At 38.9% G+C, this 18,406-nt stretch overlaps 1 protein-coding gene across 1 annotated transcript in view; it reads right to left on the bottom strand.

The window, feature by feature from the left end:
* The window catches only part of OXR1 (oxidation resistance 1), a 137,658-nt gene extending 124,499 nt beyond the window's left edge, over nucleotides 1-13,159 (bottom strand). Inside the window, exons 1-2 of the mRNA XM_010006469.1 lie at nucleotides 13,101-13,159; nucleotides 6,760-6,956 (exon numbers count right to left, since the gene is read on the bottom strand). Coding sequence (XP_010004771.1) covers nucleotides 6,760-6,956; nucleotides 13,101-13,159 — 256 coding nt within the window. The remainder of the gene's footprint in view (nucleotides 1-6,759; nucleotides 6,957-13,100) is intronic.
* Nucleotides 13,160-18,406: the final 5,247 nt, after the last annotated feature.

Here is an 18,406-nt window from a genome sequence, read left to right as displayed (position 1 = left end):
CAAAATTTAAGCTCTTGTAAGTTGCTGAGAGCAGTGTTCTCTGCTAATGAAAGCAGTAAACTAGGAACAGCCCTCTGCCTGTGCAGGGAAATTCACTTCCTCAAATGTCAAGTTTGAAAGTCTTGAAACAGAAATAAAAGCCACTATCAAGAACTTCCTTGAAAAAGAACCTTTAACTTTTCACTTTTCGTATAAGCTAGAAAGTAATGCTGGTTTGCACTGGAAATCTTTTTTTTTTTTTTAATTAAGAAAATTGAAGTGATTCAGACCAGAAAAAAAAAATCACTCAAAACCACATTGATACATTCCAAACAATCTCATTCCCCTCTATTCTGCCTTGGTGAGGGCACATCTGGAATATTGTGTCCAGTTCTGGGTCCCACAGTTCAAGAAAGACAGGGAACTGCTTGAAAGAGTCCAGCACAGAGCCACAAAGATGATGAAGGCAGTGGAACATCTCCCTTATGAGGAAAGGCTGAGGAAGCTGGGTCTCTTTAGCTTGGAGAAAAGGAGACTGAGGGGCATCCTCATCAATGTTTACAAATATGTTAAGGAAGAGTGTTGGGAGGACGGAGCCAGGCTTTTTTTCAGCAAATTGGAACACAGGAGGTTCCATGTAAACATCAGAAAAAACTTCTTTCCCGTGAGAGTGACAGAGAACTGGGACAGGCTGCCCTTTCCCATTTCCAGCAGTTATTGTTCTCCTTGAACTCTTATCTCCAGGCTGAAAAGCCTCAGCCTTATCCGCATCTGCTATCACTAAATCACCCAGCTATTTCAGCAGTGTATCCACATTTTCCTTGTTTGTTCTTTTGCTGCTAGAAGGAAGACTTCGCTGTTTCACAGTACTCAAAACACTGGTGCTCAAGGCATATTTGAGGTGTTAGAAATAATGTACTTTTCCTCAGTTGTTTTTCCCTTAAACAGAAGGCCTCCAATGAGAGAGACTGAAGGTGATGCACGCTCTGTCAGCCTTCAGCTCACAGGTAAAAACCAGGTTCTCTTTCTTTCTTGCTCAGAGGTTCAAATGTTAGATTCCCAAGAGTACATACCGATAGCTGATCTTGCAAGTTGAGTAGTTTATCTATCAAACAATAAAAGATTTCAGCCATCTCCTGATATAAAGCAGGGAAATTATAAAATCCTGGAACACTTGTAGCCCAAAATAACTCAGCAGATTACATGATAGCAATCTGTATGATTAAAACCAAAACTAGGATGCTAAGAAAAGGGACATGCTGAGATTAAAGGACATTAATGAGCATCACTCTTCTGGTGGATGCTGCCTCCACAGCTCAACTCATTTATATTAAAAGGATACACTGAGTATCAGTAAAGGACAAAAGAAGGACACAACATTAAAACCCGGCTTTTAATGTCTACAAGTTTTAAATTCTAGAAAAGATAAAAATAAAGACATGAGCAAATGCTTACTCATCCGGAGTAGCTATGCGATCTGAATCACTAATAAAAATCTTCATGAAAGGTGAATGAGCAAGAATTTTGCATAGTTACTGTTGCTATGAAAGCAAATTTCCTTATTATCCAGACGTTCCACAAATTATTTCCTTTTTATTATCACTCACAAACAGATAATTAAATGCTCATAAAAATGACCCCCTCCCCGAAAAGTTTCTGAGATCATATCTGAAAGGAAACAGTCAGAATTATGTCCCTCAGAAAGCAGTTCAATAAGGAATTCTAAGTGCAGTAATGGGACAGAGTCAGAGTTCACAAATACGTGCGAACAGCATCTGGATCCTCTGACAGAGAGTTGGCAGCTTCATCTCCCATCTGTCTTTTTCTAAAAGGGAGATGTCATAGCCCAAATTTACAGCATCTACTGCACGAAACTCCACTACTTTTCCAAAAAGTTCTAGTAGACACTTGCTTTGGAAACTCAGGCAATTAATATACAATTTTTCAGAGTTGCTTATCCCAAAAGCTTAATTTTTCTTCCACACTGATTTTGTATCAGTTAAGTCAACTACACTGAATAGCCAATATGTCAATATTCAAGGAGTATACAAGTGTAGAGTACTAATATAGCCAGGTCAAGCAAGCAGAAAATATTTTCTATCTTGAAATTTCTGCTCACTTGCAAGAGAGACTGGAGAAGAAAAAGGTACATATTTTTTTTCCCTGCACAAGTGAATTTTTTTATTTTTTATTTTTAATTTAACCACTGAAGGGAACTTTGGCAATTAGCATTTTCCAAGTGTCCATATACTGTATATTATGTATAGAAACCCATGCATGCTGCCTAAACTACTAAGTGTGTGTAGCTGTAGCAGCAGTACCTTCTACTGAAGATAACACACTAAACCAACAAGACATGCCTCTTGGGATAGTTGAGAGTTGTCTTCTAAGCAAAATAAGCTGTGCTAGCAGATGCCTGTACAGCAACGTTTGTATTAAGGCTTTTATAAGATACTAGAAGATATAATTAAAACTGATGCATTCCTCTTCTCCCCACCAAGACTGTGCTCTTAACAACATTTTCCAGCATTAACTGCTGTCCTTCTTGATTATTTATTTTCCTTGATTCCCAGAAATTAAGAAAATATTTTTATGCAACCATCTTATTTTTAAATAATATACTTACTCTATACCAGTGCTGCAGTTTTATTCTAATGGAAAATAGGAGAAATGAAAGCCTTTTACATCTACAAAGCCCGGATTACAAGGTGGATAGTCTAGTGGGTATATATATATATATCCTTGTAGAAGTACCTAAGCACTATACAGTAGGTTTTCATGCCTTAATGAGCACTAGAGTGTACACCCCAAGTGCAGGTCTGCATAGGGCAACAACATTAGCTATTCCAGTCCCCTCAATGAACTGCTAAACATATATATACCCTGAGGCATCCTACCATGAGCTATGGTCCTGCAACCTCTCAATTGGGTGCTACAAGCAACACAGTTGTGATGCTGCACATGGGCTAACTGCAGCAAACTAAGAGCCAGTGGTAGCCTGGACACAGCATCACACTGGTACAGCCTTACTGCTTTGAATTCAGGTTACTCATGTAATTCTTCATTGTATAATATTCCAGCCAACTTTCTAGAGTGTTGAAGACCCAGATACCTTCTTTTTATTCTTTTGAGGGAGTTGCTCAACAATAAGCACTTCAGAAATAAGTGGCCTGAATTTTTAAGTGCCTGCAGCATCTAAGAAGTCTAATTTTAGGTTTTTATTTTTAAGTGTCTTGGATGCCACTTCTAGAGTTCTGAAAAAACTTCATCCAACCCACCATGCAGACTGTTTTTCCTACACTTGCCTTATTAATCTAGGAGTTCCCACCCAATTTCTTCACAACCGTTCAGCACTGGAGGTGCAGGAGCATTTCTGCCTGCTGAGCCTGCCATATGGAAGACTTTATTTTTTCCCCCCTCACTGACTCTCCATTTTCTCTTTCATTTCATCTGAGCACACAACTTGTTCTCTGTTGCCTACTCCTCTCAGTTGTCTCTCTTACCTACTTCTCCCCCACTTTCAAGAAGTGAGTTTGGGAAAGATCTGAGATGAAGTCTGTCAGAAAGATGAAATACAAAGTGAGTGTCTTATGGATTGCTCTCTAAAGTAGGAGCACTGCTGAGGAAACTTCAAAATCTCTTGGAATATCTCAGGATATTTCTAGCTCATTACACATTTAACTTTGGAAGGTCTTAGGTAAACCTGTGTACACATAAGGTGGCACACAATATTAAAAAGTATTCTGATGCTACAGGGTATTTAGAACAGCCTGTCAGACAACTGCCTATATCTGCTCACAGTAGCTGCAAGCAACACACACAAGCTGCTACAATTTCTTCTGCAAAGCCTGCGCAAGGTAGATGCCCACGTGACTTTAGGTCTGCAAAGCAGAATGAGATTTATATAAACATCTCTGAAGTGCTTTCTGAATAGCCAAATCTAAAAAACCTCATATTTTCAAAATAATTTTGTTTTTACTCTTTCCATGAATTGATAATTAAAGCTGATTACACATTTCTCTATACAAGACTTTAAGCTGCATGGCTATTGAACAAAATGGGCAGCCATTAACAAACCCAGATAGGCCTTAAAGTTAAGTTTTAATAACCAATGGGATGCTGATGTTTACAGTACAAAACATGTAAACTGTATACATGAACATATCTAAATATAGAAGTCATGCTTGGTTTATATATCAAGATATTAACTCAGTTCTCATATCAACAAATACTTTGAAGATCATGACAATTACTGCAAATAAGTTGTTAAGAAAAATAAGAGTAACACAAAACACAGTTGGAATTAGTTTGCTCTAGCTCCATTAGTCACTACCATAAATACTGTAGTTTGCCTATTTGGTCTGAGGTTAATGTAACAGAATACTAATTTTAAAACTAAAGAAGTAAAGCCAGCTGAGGCCATTAGTTTTCTAGCACATTTTCGTGATCCATTTATCACAGTGATGATTAGTTCATGATGCTCAGTCTTGGGCACAGATTGTGTTTAGTGGAGAACATGGAAACAAGGGCAAAACAAGGTAAAACCCTGTATAATTGTATTAGGTCAGCAACAGATTTAATGTGCTTGTTTAAGCTATTTAACAGCCAGCTGTTCAGAGAACATCATTAGAATCCAGTATTTTTCTGTTTTAGAGTCCCCGCCCATTGCAGGTGTGTCAGTATTAGAAAGACATGTCAGACTATTAGAAATAATTTTTGATACAAGTCTCAGAAAATTTGAAAATAGTTTTAAATCAAGGGGGTGACTTAGGTCATAACTTAAAGTATGCTGAAATTGATAGGAGCTCTAAGACCATTATTTTTTCTCTCATGTCATCAAAGCCATAGACTCATACCAGAAAAACTCAACCAGTAAACATGTTAGTCTGGTATTGGTATATATATTCATAATAAAAATTCAACATTCATCTACATATAATGCTGTCCAAGATTAAAGCTTTGATTTTCACAGTACTCAGGAACACATACCATTAAATGTTTGTGAAGATACAAATAAAATCTTGTTTCTTCAATTTACCTGTCAGCAAAATTTAAACATTATGTAATATGCAGTAATACTGGCTCTAGCAACTCCTTCCTTGTGATTTAGGCAAGTCACATAGACAAGGCTGGATGCGTAAGAAGATAAAACCAGTATGTCTCCCATACTAGGTCAGTACAGCCAGGCCACTTTGCCCAGTACTCTGGACAAACGTAACTGAAGATGATACTTAAGAAAAACATGTGAGCTTGGCCACTTTCTGTGGTCTGTTCCCCTCATATCTCCTCAGGGTCTCTAACTGTTGTTCCCAATTGGTTTTGTCTCTTTATGGTCAAGTTGCTCATGATTTCTGTTGCCTATGGACATGCTGTCCATGTCCCAGCATGACAGGGGGGCTGTGGAGTATCCACGCCTGGAGATTGTCAAGACTTGCCAAGACAAGGCTTTGGCTGTTCTGATCTAGTGTTGGCTGAAGTCCCACTTGAAACAGGACATTAGACTATAGAACCTTCATAGGTCCTGTCTAGTCAACAAATCTGTCAAACCAAGTGCTGTACAACATTCAAACATATTAATCAATGTATGAACAACATTCTGTTATTCCAGCACTGAGGCTGGATCCTGAGCAACTAGTTAGTGCTCAGACTTTGTGATTAGTAAAAGCACATCTAGGTTATCAGTGTTGATGGAGTTCACATTATAAGGATTTTGCAAAGGTTCCCAAAGGAAAATGCACATAGAATCATTCACCACTTAAAACAAAACCTTCATTATTAAAATCCGCAGTTTTCTAATGTAGTTTCTTTGTTGAAAAACACCATAACTTCATGACAGACAACTTGAAAAGTTCAGACATGAAACAATGAAAGTTGTTCAAGGCAACACATTTTTCTCTACATTTTAGACAAGTTAAAGACACACAAATATTTACCTTGGAACATGAAATAATCACACTATACTCCAATAATTCAACAGCACACAAACCCACAATTAAAATATATAACTTCCTTCACTTAAATCTAAGATACCTTGTCTCGTCAAAGCACAGCATTAGCATCCATCCCTCTTGTTTGTACCACTCCCATTAGCACATCTGCCTCTCACAAGCACTAATGAACCCAGCACACACACTACAAGACCACTTTCCACTCAGCTTTAATCAGGTGAGAAGTAAAATATTGCCAAAAAAATCTGTCAGGCCCAGTCCTGAAATGCTTTATGGGGAAGCAAGTTATGAAACATCTTCTACAGTGCTTAAGACAGTTTTATAAGAATCACATAGATGTTGACATCCCAGAAGAATATCCAGAAAACTAAAATATTCAGATATTCAGAGAAAGATATCCAGAAACTCCCCTAATTAATCCTCCATACTCAGCAGGCTTCCTTCCTCTCCAAACTGGAAATCCTTTCTAACCATGAGCCTTCTAAACAATCTCTGCCAAAATTCTGATGCAATCCATTGTCGAAGACAACCCTGTTCTTCCTATATCCTTCCTCCCAAAATTGCTTTTATACTTTCTTCAATATTTGTTACTTCTGTGTGTGTGTGTGTTTTGTTGTTTTTTTTAAAGGTGGAAGAAAGAACAAAGTAGGTTAATTCTTCAAAGTAGTTTGACATCAGCATTAAGATAAGACATCTTAATGATTGTTGTGGGCATTTGTAACCTTGGCAGCCAACTGCAATTAACCAAAAGAAATGAAACAAATAAACATAAAGACCTTGCCTTTATAATAAGTATATTTTATTCTTTTTCTGTGAAAAAAAAACAACTTACCAATGGTGTAATATCTCTTCAACTCACTCCTCCGTGGATTGCGCCTTTGGGTGTTTGCAGTGTTGTTCTGTTCCTCCTCAGAAGTAGCTGTCTTAGTGGCAAGCAAAGATTTACTGGGCTGTGCTGTCTGAGCTTCAGCTGCCACTGGGTTGCATCCTGGCCCACTAATATCCACCGACTGGGACTTTTTCTTTAATCTAAAGGCAATTTAAGGAAGTGCAGTATTATTAATAATCATTCTATATCTAGATTAAGTATAGAATAACAGTAATATTTTAAATGTACAACAATTCATGCATGTTGCAGCAAAACAGCAGTGATCATTTGGTCCTTGTGTTAACTTCCCCTTTCAGTTCCTGCTAAATCAGTTCCAGCACTCCCATCTCATATGTACCTACAAACGGTAAACTGCCCTCAGATCAGCCTGCTGAGCTGCTTGAAAGATCAGTCCCTCATTTATTTCGGAGAAGATGAGCTTCTAAAAAATAACTTCCTATTAAATTGCCTGGCTTAAGTTTCTACAGATAAGAGAAGCTAAATTATTTCATATATTCAGTGCAAAGTTGCTGCAAGTCCCAAGAGAAAATAACTGACTTCTGATCTTCTACATTCAGATGTAACTCCATAACTGCATTTCTCATTCTGCAATAGTTTCAACATGGTGTTCCCCACTGAAACATAAGAATTCCTCTAATCTCAGGTACCATTTTGTGCAACGCAACAGCAGAGGGCAGAGGAAGAGAATTCTCTGCCCTGCAGAAGAAATCACTGTTACTCAACTTGTTACTGTCATCCAGGTAGGGTGCAACTTAATGGATTCCTGGACTGAGAATGAAATAAGCTACTATAAAAGATTAACTGATTCTAATATTGCAATAATAATTACTGCAATTAGTAGCCTGGAACACCTTTAGCTCATGACCAAGCTGTGCATTGAGCTGATAATGAAGTATCAAAGCATGTGTAGAATTTGATGAATGACACTGTGTAGGTGAAATTACTATACTTATATGGGGTATTGCTAGTCCAGGGAAAGGATCAACAGTTAGAAAGTCAGAAGTTAGAAAATAACTTCTTTAAGTGGTCCAATAAGAAAGGCTACTTCCACTATAACCTTTTCCCCAGACTGGCTAAGGGTACCTGATGTACCTGATGGAACACTCCTCAGCTCCAATGCCTCTGCACAAAGAAGTTAGGATGGCAGGGAGCTTTATCCCTTTTAAGTATAAGAAAGGCTGTAGTAGGTCAAAGCAGATGTTCATCTAGACAAATGTCTCTAACAACTCCATCAACATACAGGCAGGTGCACATTGCTACCTCCCCAAAGATAGAGCATCAGTGAAGACACCATCCCAAACAGCTTGGGATGAACTGGCTGAATACTTCTATGAGCACTGATACATACAAAAATGAAGGTAAGACTGGGCATGGCATCCTTTGGGTAAACATTGTGTGAGAAGAAAAGAAAGCTCTGATGTTTGAAATGATGCTTCGGAAAACCAAGACCTAGTTTTAAGTAGTTTTAGCTGTAAGCCTACAGCTGGTCAAATGTATTTACCTAAAACAAAGGCTGGAATTCTTCAATTACTCATTAACAATGAAATGGTGTTAAATTATGCTACATTGTTGAATAAGCCATACTCCAGGTGGCATAAAAAGTCTCTACAATTCTTTTCCACTTGAAATCTTTGAAGACTTAAAGGATGACTTTTGGGAAGAAAACAACTAGTTTTCAAGAAGTAATAATCTATCTCAGGCCAAAGCTTGCATTGTGATTACAGTGTCTTGCTTCTGTGTTGTGCAAAATAATTGAGGGCAAAGAAACCACGTTTAGTACCTCTCTAATCCCAAAATAAGGCAAGTGAGGCCTAAAAATCGCTAGGTGTACATATGGCCTGCATGATGCATTTCTGTGCTCTGCCCCAAAGGAAGACAGACAGTGAGTTGAAATACATTTTACAAGTGGTAAAATGACATTATGATTGATATTCTCAGCTGAATTATGAACACATTCTTAGCAACTAAGGATACCTGAAGGTCAGTTCAATTAATAAAGCTTTGAATTAACAGTGTGAAAGTAGCTATTAAAATAGCTTGCTGCACTGTGGGGAGTAGCAGGTTGTTGTTACAAACATACTGTATCTGTTCTTCTAGAATCACATAGGAATAAAGGAATAATACTTGTCATCTGAGAAGTAAAAACATCACATGGCCTTTTTCAGGTGATGCCTGATCAATAAAATACTGAGTTGAAGTGTTTATAGCAAATTGATGTGCAAAAACTTATCTACTCTTGCAATCCAGGATAAGTCAAATCTAAGAATTCCAGAGTCACAGGTACTAGAGTACTAAAATTGAAGGACAGGAGCATGAAAGGCAAGCAAGTGCACATAATATTGTCAGACTGCTCTTGAGATACCATGGTGACAGTGCTTTTGCTGCCAGGAAAGATAGAAAGATACAGGATCTGAATTAATCCAGGCTCTGCGATAATGAGGTCAGCAGAGTAGGACACAGGTTCAAATAAGGATGTAACTTTATAGGAATGACTTGACAAAAAGAAGCAACTTACTCAGATGCATCTTCCTTCAGCTCACCTGAACTGATATAGCTGGGATGGGAAAAGAGTTTGAAAAAGCATTGCAGCCTTTAAACTGTACCTTCACTAGACGACCATGTCTTGCAAAGAAAGCCTGAGTTCTGTGCATGTTTTGAAGCCAAGTGAACAAATTATTTGTAAGCCTGACCCTTTTCCAGCACCCTGTTTTCGTACTAGCTTTGTGTCGCTTTTTGTTTTGTTGTTTGTTGGGGTTTTGTTTATTTGTTTCTTTGATATTAAAGCTGCACAGTTAAGCCAAAACAAGATTCATCCTTTGACAGAAAGGAATCTGAACATGAAATGCCTTAGGATCACATTCACAGTTCTTGCCCTTTTCAGGCTGTGTTCTTGTAGAGAAATAAATACAAGATATAAGAATTACTGTGGCAAAGCTTTTTTATCTTTTACCCTATGTATTCAGTAGTGGCTTTCAGCTAACTTGTCAACAACAAGCAACACAAGTCTTTCAACATCATTTGGTGTGACTTAAAGATCTAATGTAGAAGGGAGGAAAATTTATTTTTCTACAGCTATTATTAAACTATTGGAGTTACAGGAGAGGGAAATCTATGCAACAAAAAAAACCTCAAAAAACAAACAAAAAAAACCAAGCAAAAAACCCCAAAACAAACAAACAAACAAAAAACAACACCAAAAACAAAACACCAAACCACCAAAAAAACAAAAAGCATGGTCGTGCTCTCACTTGGTTGTTATAACTGACACCTTCACAGGAAAAGCAGCAAGGTTAGAAGAGAGGCTAGAATGGAATGAGAATGAAGGCCCAGTTATTGACAATGAGTTAGAGTAACCCATTCTGGGTTGAACTTCAGGTAGGTCCAGAGAAGAGGTTACTCAGCTACTGACTGGACCTGGAAATGCCAGGTTTGCTTTCAACATGGCTGAGCAGCACCTCCATTTTGGATAATCCTGTTCAAACACACATTCCGCACACCTATTTGTGTAATTCAATTGCACTATTGCTAATAATCCATTAAAAGTAATTTGCTCCATTTAAGTCTTGCTGTATTTTCCTAGGAGAGATGTCACACACCCCAGTAACTCCAGATGCCTGAGACCACTTAAGCAGTTGCTCAATACATTTAACCTACCACACAGAGACACAAAGCCTAAATCTGCCTCTCAGCATCCTGCCAGTTACCCATCACAAAGAATTTGCTCATTTAGCTAATCCAGGAGGAATGTGCATCTCTAACCTGTGTGGTACAACAAACCTGCAGGTAGATACACTGACTAGCTTTTGAACTTGTGCTTTATTTCTTTTTCCATCCTTTGAATACAACTGCAAAGTTTTCTACTGCATCTTAGAAACAGCCAAACAGATGGCTCCAGCTTTTAACTCCTCCTGACCAGCTGGCACCCTGCACTCCCCAGCAGCACCTCCAAGGAACAGGTCACTTTGAATGGATTCTTACCATTTCCCTCAACAGGAAAATGTAGTTGGAGGCTTTGATCGAGTGCTCTGGGCAGTCCTTAAATATGGGAAGTTCTGAAATCCTGGGGCTAGTGAATTCCCTGGAAGTCTGCTATGGATTTTAAGAGCATTAGAATTTTGTCCCTGGCATTCACTATCACAAAACTCTTCTGTTCCTCATACAATTCACATACTTTTCATGTTATAATTGCAAACTGAATTTTTGCAAGGCATCATGAGAAAAAAATGAGGTATTATTCTCTAAACAGATCTTGAAAGCATCTAAAACAAGCATGGCTGGCAGTCCAGTCTGAAAGAAAAGGCAAAAAAATATAATTTAAACCAATTCTGGTGGAAGCAAACAAACATCCAAGGAGCTGGGAATCTGTACGATTTGATCTTTGTGAATTTCTACGTAAAAATCTCTTATTGCAACAAGGATTTGGAGGAAAGCTTAGCTCATTTTTATCTACTGAATAAAAAAAACAAACAACTCCCTGTGCCCCTTGTGACTATTGCAGAAATTTTACTACACAGTTAATAGGAGAAGCAAAATCATTCATTTGAAGAATGATGCCTATTCTTCAGAGATGCATTCAGTATTTTTGAATACCAGAAGAGCTGGTTATAAATTTTACTTCTTTGTAGCAAGAACTGTGATTTAAACTGATGTTGACAGTGAGGATTTCTCTGATTCTGAAGAAAACCCCAAAACTACTGCTTTCAACACAACACAACACTGCAAAGGTCTGACAAACACAGAAGGTCTAACTCTTGGTGCCTGCACAGACTAAGTCTAAAACCAGTTCCTTTACTGTGCTGGGATCAGAGAAAAGGCTTGTGGTCCATTTACCACCCGAGGCTCCTTCTGCACATTTGCAGCAGGAGGTGATGCCATGGAGGATTACTGGAAAACCTCCTGTCTAATGCCCTTGAATACTTGCAGCTCTGATCACCCCCCTTCCAGAAAGAAGATAGCAGGATTAGACTGATACAGACAAAAAACACAAGTGATGATGACAAGTCAGTTCCTTGTGGGGCAAAAGGAAAGAGACTGTAGGAAGGAGCTGCCGGCAGAGAACCAGGGTAGCGACCTCCACAGCCACCAGCTATGGGAAGAAGGAGCACAAATGGGTTTGCACTGCAGGAGATATAAGGGGCATCAAATGAAGGCAAGCAGCAAGTTTGAAACACACACAAAGAAGTACTTCTCTGAATGGTATATAATTGCATGATGGAAGTAACTGTGCAGGCTACGAGTAGCACTTGGTACAAAAACAAATGATACAAGTAAGGCAAAAATCATCCATTAGGGGCTGTGAAGCATGCAGGTACTTCAGCAAACAAATTCCTTGAGCTGAGGATTGCTGCAAGGTGGAGGGTATTCACAAGGAAAATGCCACTCATGCATGCTCTGTCTCACATATTATCCCAGAGTATCCACTACTATGCAAGTCCTACACACAACCAAGTGCAACACACTTGTAATTCAAATCTGAACTGAAGAGGGAAACAAAACCAGCCACCTAGAAAATAAAATACCACTAAAATCAATGTCTGTCAGTAAGCAAGCAAACAAAAAGCCCCACAGGAAAGCCCTTCAGGCTATTTACATGTCGATCACACAGCAGTTTTCTGACAACGTAAGCAGCTTATGAAATCATTTGATGGCAAAAAATGAGAACAAAACATTCACACGGGTGGTGTTAGGAAAGAATTAGGAATGAATTCACACCTACACAGTCAAAAAGCAATTCAAAGTTGCAGGTATGTATCAGCAACACAACATTTCCACCCAGCTTCAGGAAAGAAAACAGTGCAGGCACAAGAGCTATGTGCAAAAAAATTAGTGGCATTTCAAAACTGTGTTTTTCTCTATACCCCCAGCATACATTTTCCAGCATGTACAGCAAACATAAAAACCACTTTTTTTTGTCTTCCTTTACACACACCACCAAAAATTAACATGCACATTAAAGACATAACAGTTGTTAATTGTCAGAGTACCAGAAAGCAAACTAAAACCACCCTTTCTCAACTTCCCAGTCAGTCTTATGGAAGTGGTCCCAGCACATGCAGGAAAACTGCCACCATCCCTCATTCTGTAGGAAAAAACAATGACAAACTAGAATTTTCCATCAGGCTTTAGAGGAAAAGATGAAGAGTATCTAAATGATTAAAAAATTGGTTCAGTGATGTGTGGAACACGCAACTCACACACTTTAAAAAGTTCTACAGAGAGCACCGGCCCTTTCCGTGTTTCAAGGGCACATCACATAACAGAGACTTAGGAAAATTAACACAAACCTTGTAATTATTCCTGGGAGCATGACAGCGTTGCTACAGGCAAACCCTTGGAGTACCATTTACAGAAGACATACAGATTGGTTGCTGCCAGGTTACATCCATTAACTCCACACGCAAGAATCCAGAATCCACTTGTGGCTCAAGTGTGACAAGGCATTCTCACTGCCTGGGAGAGAAGCATTAGTGAGTCCATGGGCAAAGGAGTTACAGAGCTCTACACAACATAGATGGGCCTGGAGATGTACACTCACAGGAGGATGAGGCATGGTAGAATGGGAGGGAGGTGATGATGATGGAGAGAAAGATGGCAGTGGTCACACTAGATATATAATTTAACTCAGTCACAGCATATAGAATTAATTCTTTCTTCTCCTGCATATGCTTTTGTAAGACTTAAGAGCTGAAGATGATATGGCTTAACCATGACTGTACAGTATTTTACAGCTGGTTTAAATGGTGGAAGTAATATGATCTGCAATTAGGGTGTGTGTTTTGTCAGGGATGAAAATTTCTCTATCTTTTCTTTCAGGATTTTGAGCGGGTAGGTTGCAATGCTGTACTATTTGCTGACAGTTATCTTGATTCTGGACATATTTTAGTGGAGATATGTAAAGTAAATTACTATTTTGAATCTTGCTATTTTGTTAATAGCTGCTATACTGTTACTTAAATAACTCCCACTAGTTCCATTTTCACAAAAGCTCTTCCAATGCTTTATGCAAATCTACTTTTGTACAATTTGCATGGGTCTTGAAATTTCCAGCTGTCATATTCAGCACAGAAAAACTTTGCATAATGATTTTAAAGTGATGACAATTCCTATTTCATTCTTACTTGTCTCATTAATGTTGAAGCATAATATCTAATGCAACTTTATTTATAAGGATGAATTAAAATGGTCCAAACTATTTTAAGGTTGCATCACTAAGGAAAGTCTTTACTTCACCTGATTAGAAGGAACTATTTCTGGTATCTCTTCATTATAGACTATACAATCTTTTCACACAGCCTATATACATCATGCAGGGCCATATCCTATATTACCATCTTCTCTCTCTCAGCCACTGAATTCAGGGCTTTCAAGGGCAGTAGCTGGTGGTCTGAGAGCTGCATGGCATACCCTGAGACATACGGAATATGTCACCTACAGTGAAGCCATAAAAACTCATAGTATCTTTCCATATAATTAACTTTGTCATAATAGCAATTCATTTCTGTGCTAACTGCAAGTAATTTAGACATCAACAAAACTATTTTATCCATAGCCTTTCATTTAGGCAACTGCATTTACATTTCTGATTCCAACCCTAGGCTTGACTGCTTTCTGAGTTGTTTACAAGTCAGCCACAATATCCTTGGGCACTTCATGTTCCTGAGATTGCTACAGGACTTGCAGTAGTAACATGCATACATTTATGTAGTCAAATTTGGAAGCAAAAGGGCCTTTTAACTTCTAAAAGGGAAATGAGAGGAGTACAACGTACCACAGATTTGTGTGTTCTAGTCCTACCATCTCAACAAATAAGCATGAGCACAGCAGGCAACTGCAGCTCACGTTTGAACTACATTCTGTGAATATGCCTGTCCTAAGATACAGAAATGCTAATTTCCACATTCTTCTGCCTTGCCCAGTACCTCATACAACTTGAAAGGTGCACAGTGAAACAACTTAAGGACTTATTTTGAAATATAAAACCAATCTGTACATCATTATTCTCTTTATTTCTCAAGAAATACATGGGATACGACATTCTGATCTCATCACTAAAAATTCAGAGGCTTGTAAAGGTATTTTGTGAAAGGGGAAAAGATAATACATAAACAGTGAGTGAGATCCAGCCAGGAGCATCTCAGCCCATCAGCTGGAATGGCTCCAGGTAAGCAGGGACCTCACACCCTGGCCTCTCTCCTGCAGCTGGGCAGCCCACCCTGTCACCCCATGACATGCCACTGCCATGTTACACAGTGCTGCTCAGCAGCCATGAATGCCAGTCCCAGGACCAGAGGTGCAGCAAGCAAGAGAGCCTCCAACTTCAGTCTGAGAATTAGGACATGCTGCAGAGAGTGCAAAGACTATACTCTGACCTTCCAGACCATGGACTGGAGGAAGGAGGTGAATCCAGGGCATATCAAGACAGAACTCTCACAGGCAATAATTCAAACTCTCCTCATACTGCTTCCCAAATGGAGCCTCCCCTCCTCTTCTAGAGCCACAAGAGTCATCCTCTCAGACAAGTTCAAAGTGCCTTTTTGGCAAAGTTAACTGCTTCCCACCAGGTATGGGGGCTATGGGGCTGCATTGAAAGCCATTATTGCTGTTTCACATTTCTAAGAACCAGGCATAGCACATTTCTCTGATATTAGGACTGAAAAAATATAATACCTAGAAGTCTTTGGAAGCACCCACCTGTCTTAACTGAATACAGATCAATGACAAGACTGCACAAAGGCTGGCAACTTAAACTCTTAAGCCAAACAATGCCTTCTTAGGCAACTAAGTTATCCAACTTGTATAAATACCTTGTCTTCAAACTTGCAACATGGTTGCAAGTTTGCATAATCTTGAAATAAAGATTACATGGATTTGCAATGTGTGCATAACATATTCTTCTGTAAGTACTCACAGGAAAAAAGCAACTGTCATAAAATGAAGCAATTAGCACCAGCTCATAAAGGGCAGACTCGTTACAGTGAAGAGAGAGACAGAAGCTGTTCCTTGAGGAGCCTAAAACATCTAGCATTTCTCCTTGCTAAGTACATAAATTGTCTCTCAGAGTGCTCTGCAGGATATATTAATATCGGATAAATCTCTGTGGAAGCACCTGACTTGTCAAAGGCAAGTTAGAAACTAGGCAAAATGAGAAATCTCTCATCATCATAGTCAAAGTAGAATTGAGTTTTTGCCCTTCAACTCATGCATAACTCAACTATTTTGAATAATAAGTATAATCTTAGCATTTTAGTGAAATGTGCAGAAAATGTATAGACTGTATAAAATGAGCTTTATAGTGGTTGGCTTTTTTGACTATTATTGGATATATGCACCACATCATCCACTGAAAATATGTTAATTCAACCTATTTTTTCTCGAGAGTTTCATTGAGCACTACACATACAGGTTTGAAAAAGTGCTTGTCTTGCTTTTTTTGCATTTCTGATTCATCAGTCAGGAGAGCCAAGCTTATACCAGATGGAAGGGGAACATCTTCAAAGATCCAGGAATATTTTGTACTTAAACAAAATAAAATTATCATCCTGCCCTTCTGGTAGGACATCCTCTTGATCTAAGTATTCAGCTCTGACCAACCCCAACCAACTTTCTCTTTTCACTGACGGTCAGTAACATGGCAAACCAGCTGCTGGCTTTTCCTCCAGAGCTCCAAGAACAGCCCAGAGGGCTGACTGGGAGTGCCAATCCATACTCTGCTCACTTTGGTACTGCAGCCACACAGTAGATCTGCAGCCTTGCTAAGATCCCACACAGATGCAATTAAAAAATGGGAAGTCTGTTTATTACACCTATTGAGAAAATGCGATATCGAGCATATATGTTTTCATGTCTTGTCATCCCAAAATAGTAAGTAATGTCCCTTGATAAAACGCTTAATAACAGATTACACTATGAGAATCTATACATAAAGGAGAAAGACACATCTGAACAGATAGTTTGTGAAACAGCTATTTAAAAACAAACTGAAAACCCACACAACTATTTTGTTTCTCAGTTCTGTGGTAGTGGGAGGAACATTTTTAACAACTTTTTACTCAGGAGTGTGAAGGTTGTAAAGACATTTCCTTATATCTCCACCCTCCAAGCACAGCCCACAAGCCCTGATGATACATCACCTTGGTTGCAGAAGGGACTGTGCACCAGAGGAAGCTCTGTTGGACAGAGCAGCAGGAGCCATGGGAACGAGAACCAGGGAATGAATGTCCCCAAGAGGGAAGTGTCTCAGGCAAGCACAGAGACTGTGTTCAACCTGAGCCTAAGCAAATGTGTTCTGGGGACAGAAATTTATGGTAAAAAATAAAAGGAAAAAGAAAACTCTTCAAGAACATGTTAAGTTTTTTATATTATGAGAATGAGATTTCAACAATAATCTCAACACTTCCTAACTGTGGGGACAGAAAATAACTGTTCCCACTCTCAGTAAATTCTAGGTCTGCAGAGTGGCAGGAGGCACTGCTGGTATCTATCCTACACCAAGCATACATTTTTTATTTGGATATTGGCTTGCAATGGACAATGCCTACTAAACTTCATTAGGGCCATTAAAGGCTGTCTTCATTCTTACTGGTGCAGTTCTCCTCTCTCCTTAGCTTTCATTTTAAACTGAGAACTATGGCAGCAAATTTCTCTTTTCAAGTTTCCTTACAAACAAAATTGCCTCTTGTCTTTTAAGATTATTTAGTCCTGAGTCCCTTCAGGCCCTCTCCTGTAATCCCGTTTTCCTCTCCTGTTATCAAGCCACTGTGCTTTGATGACCCAATGATCAAAGCATATCACTGGCTGCTGGAAGCAACCAGAGATATAGATAGCAGATCTCCATTATTTTAAATTATCTGTCTTTAATAAAAAATGTACCCATTCATTTTGATTTGTCCCATTTACTGAATGTAAGGCACTTCTAGACTACACAGAGTGTTGGCACCACCAGATCTCCTGCTGGACAAGGCAACAAGTGCCCTGAAGGCTGTGTCCATGCACCGTGCCAGGACTGAGGGCTGCTGGGGGTGGCACAGGGGTCCGTCCAGCTTGAGCTTCAAGCAGACAGGGTGGGCATTCCACTTACAACAGTCACAGACAAAACAAACTCATAGTCCACTACTCACATAGTTCAGATTTATATGCAGATGTAGGACTTTAAAAAAGTGTACGCTTAAAAATATTTACACTTTTAAAAATATTTAAATAACAAACTATATTTTTCAGTCTTTCTTGTTATAAAAACATGTATCATGTTTCTATAAAAAAGTTCTTCCTAATGTTTACTCTAGTAATTAGGAAGAACTTTTTCAATGAAAGGGCTGTCAGACATTGGAACGTGCTGCCCAGGAAGGTGGCTGAGTCAACATCCCTGGATGTGTCTAGAAGTCATCTAGATGTGGTGCCTGGGGATATATGGCTTAGTGCTGGACTTGGTAGAATAGGAATAGTGGTTGATTTCAATGATCTTGAAGGTCTTTTCCTACCTAAGTGATTCTATGATTCTATACCACATAGTAGAACATAAACATTGAGAAAGAAAATTGCCTAAGAAAGGAAAGGACTCTCTAATTTTTTTATCCATAGCCATGATATCAAT

Source organism: Chaetura pelagica, unplaced genomic scaffold (genome assembly GCF_000747805.2).
Source record: "Chaetura pelagica isolate M959 unplaced genomic scaffold, ChaPel_1.0 scaffold76, whole genome shotgun sequence".
Taxonomy (NCBI): Eukaryota; Metazoa; Chordata; class Aves; order Apodiformes; family Apodidae; genus Chaetura; species Chaetura pelagica.
This window is presented reverse-complemented; position numbering and strand designations above follow the sequence as displayed.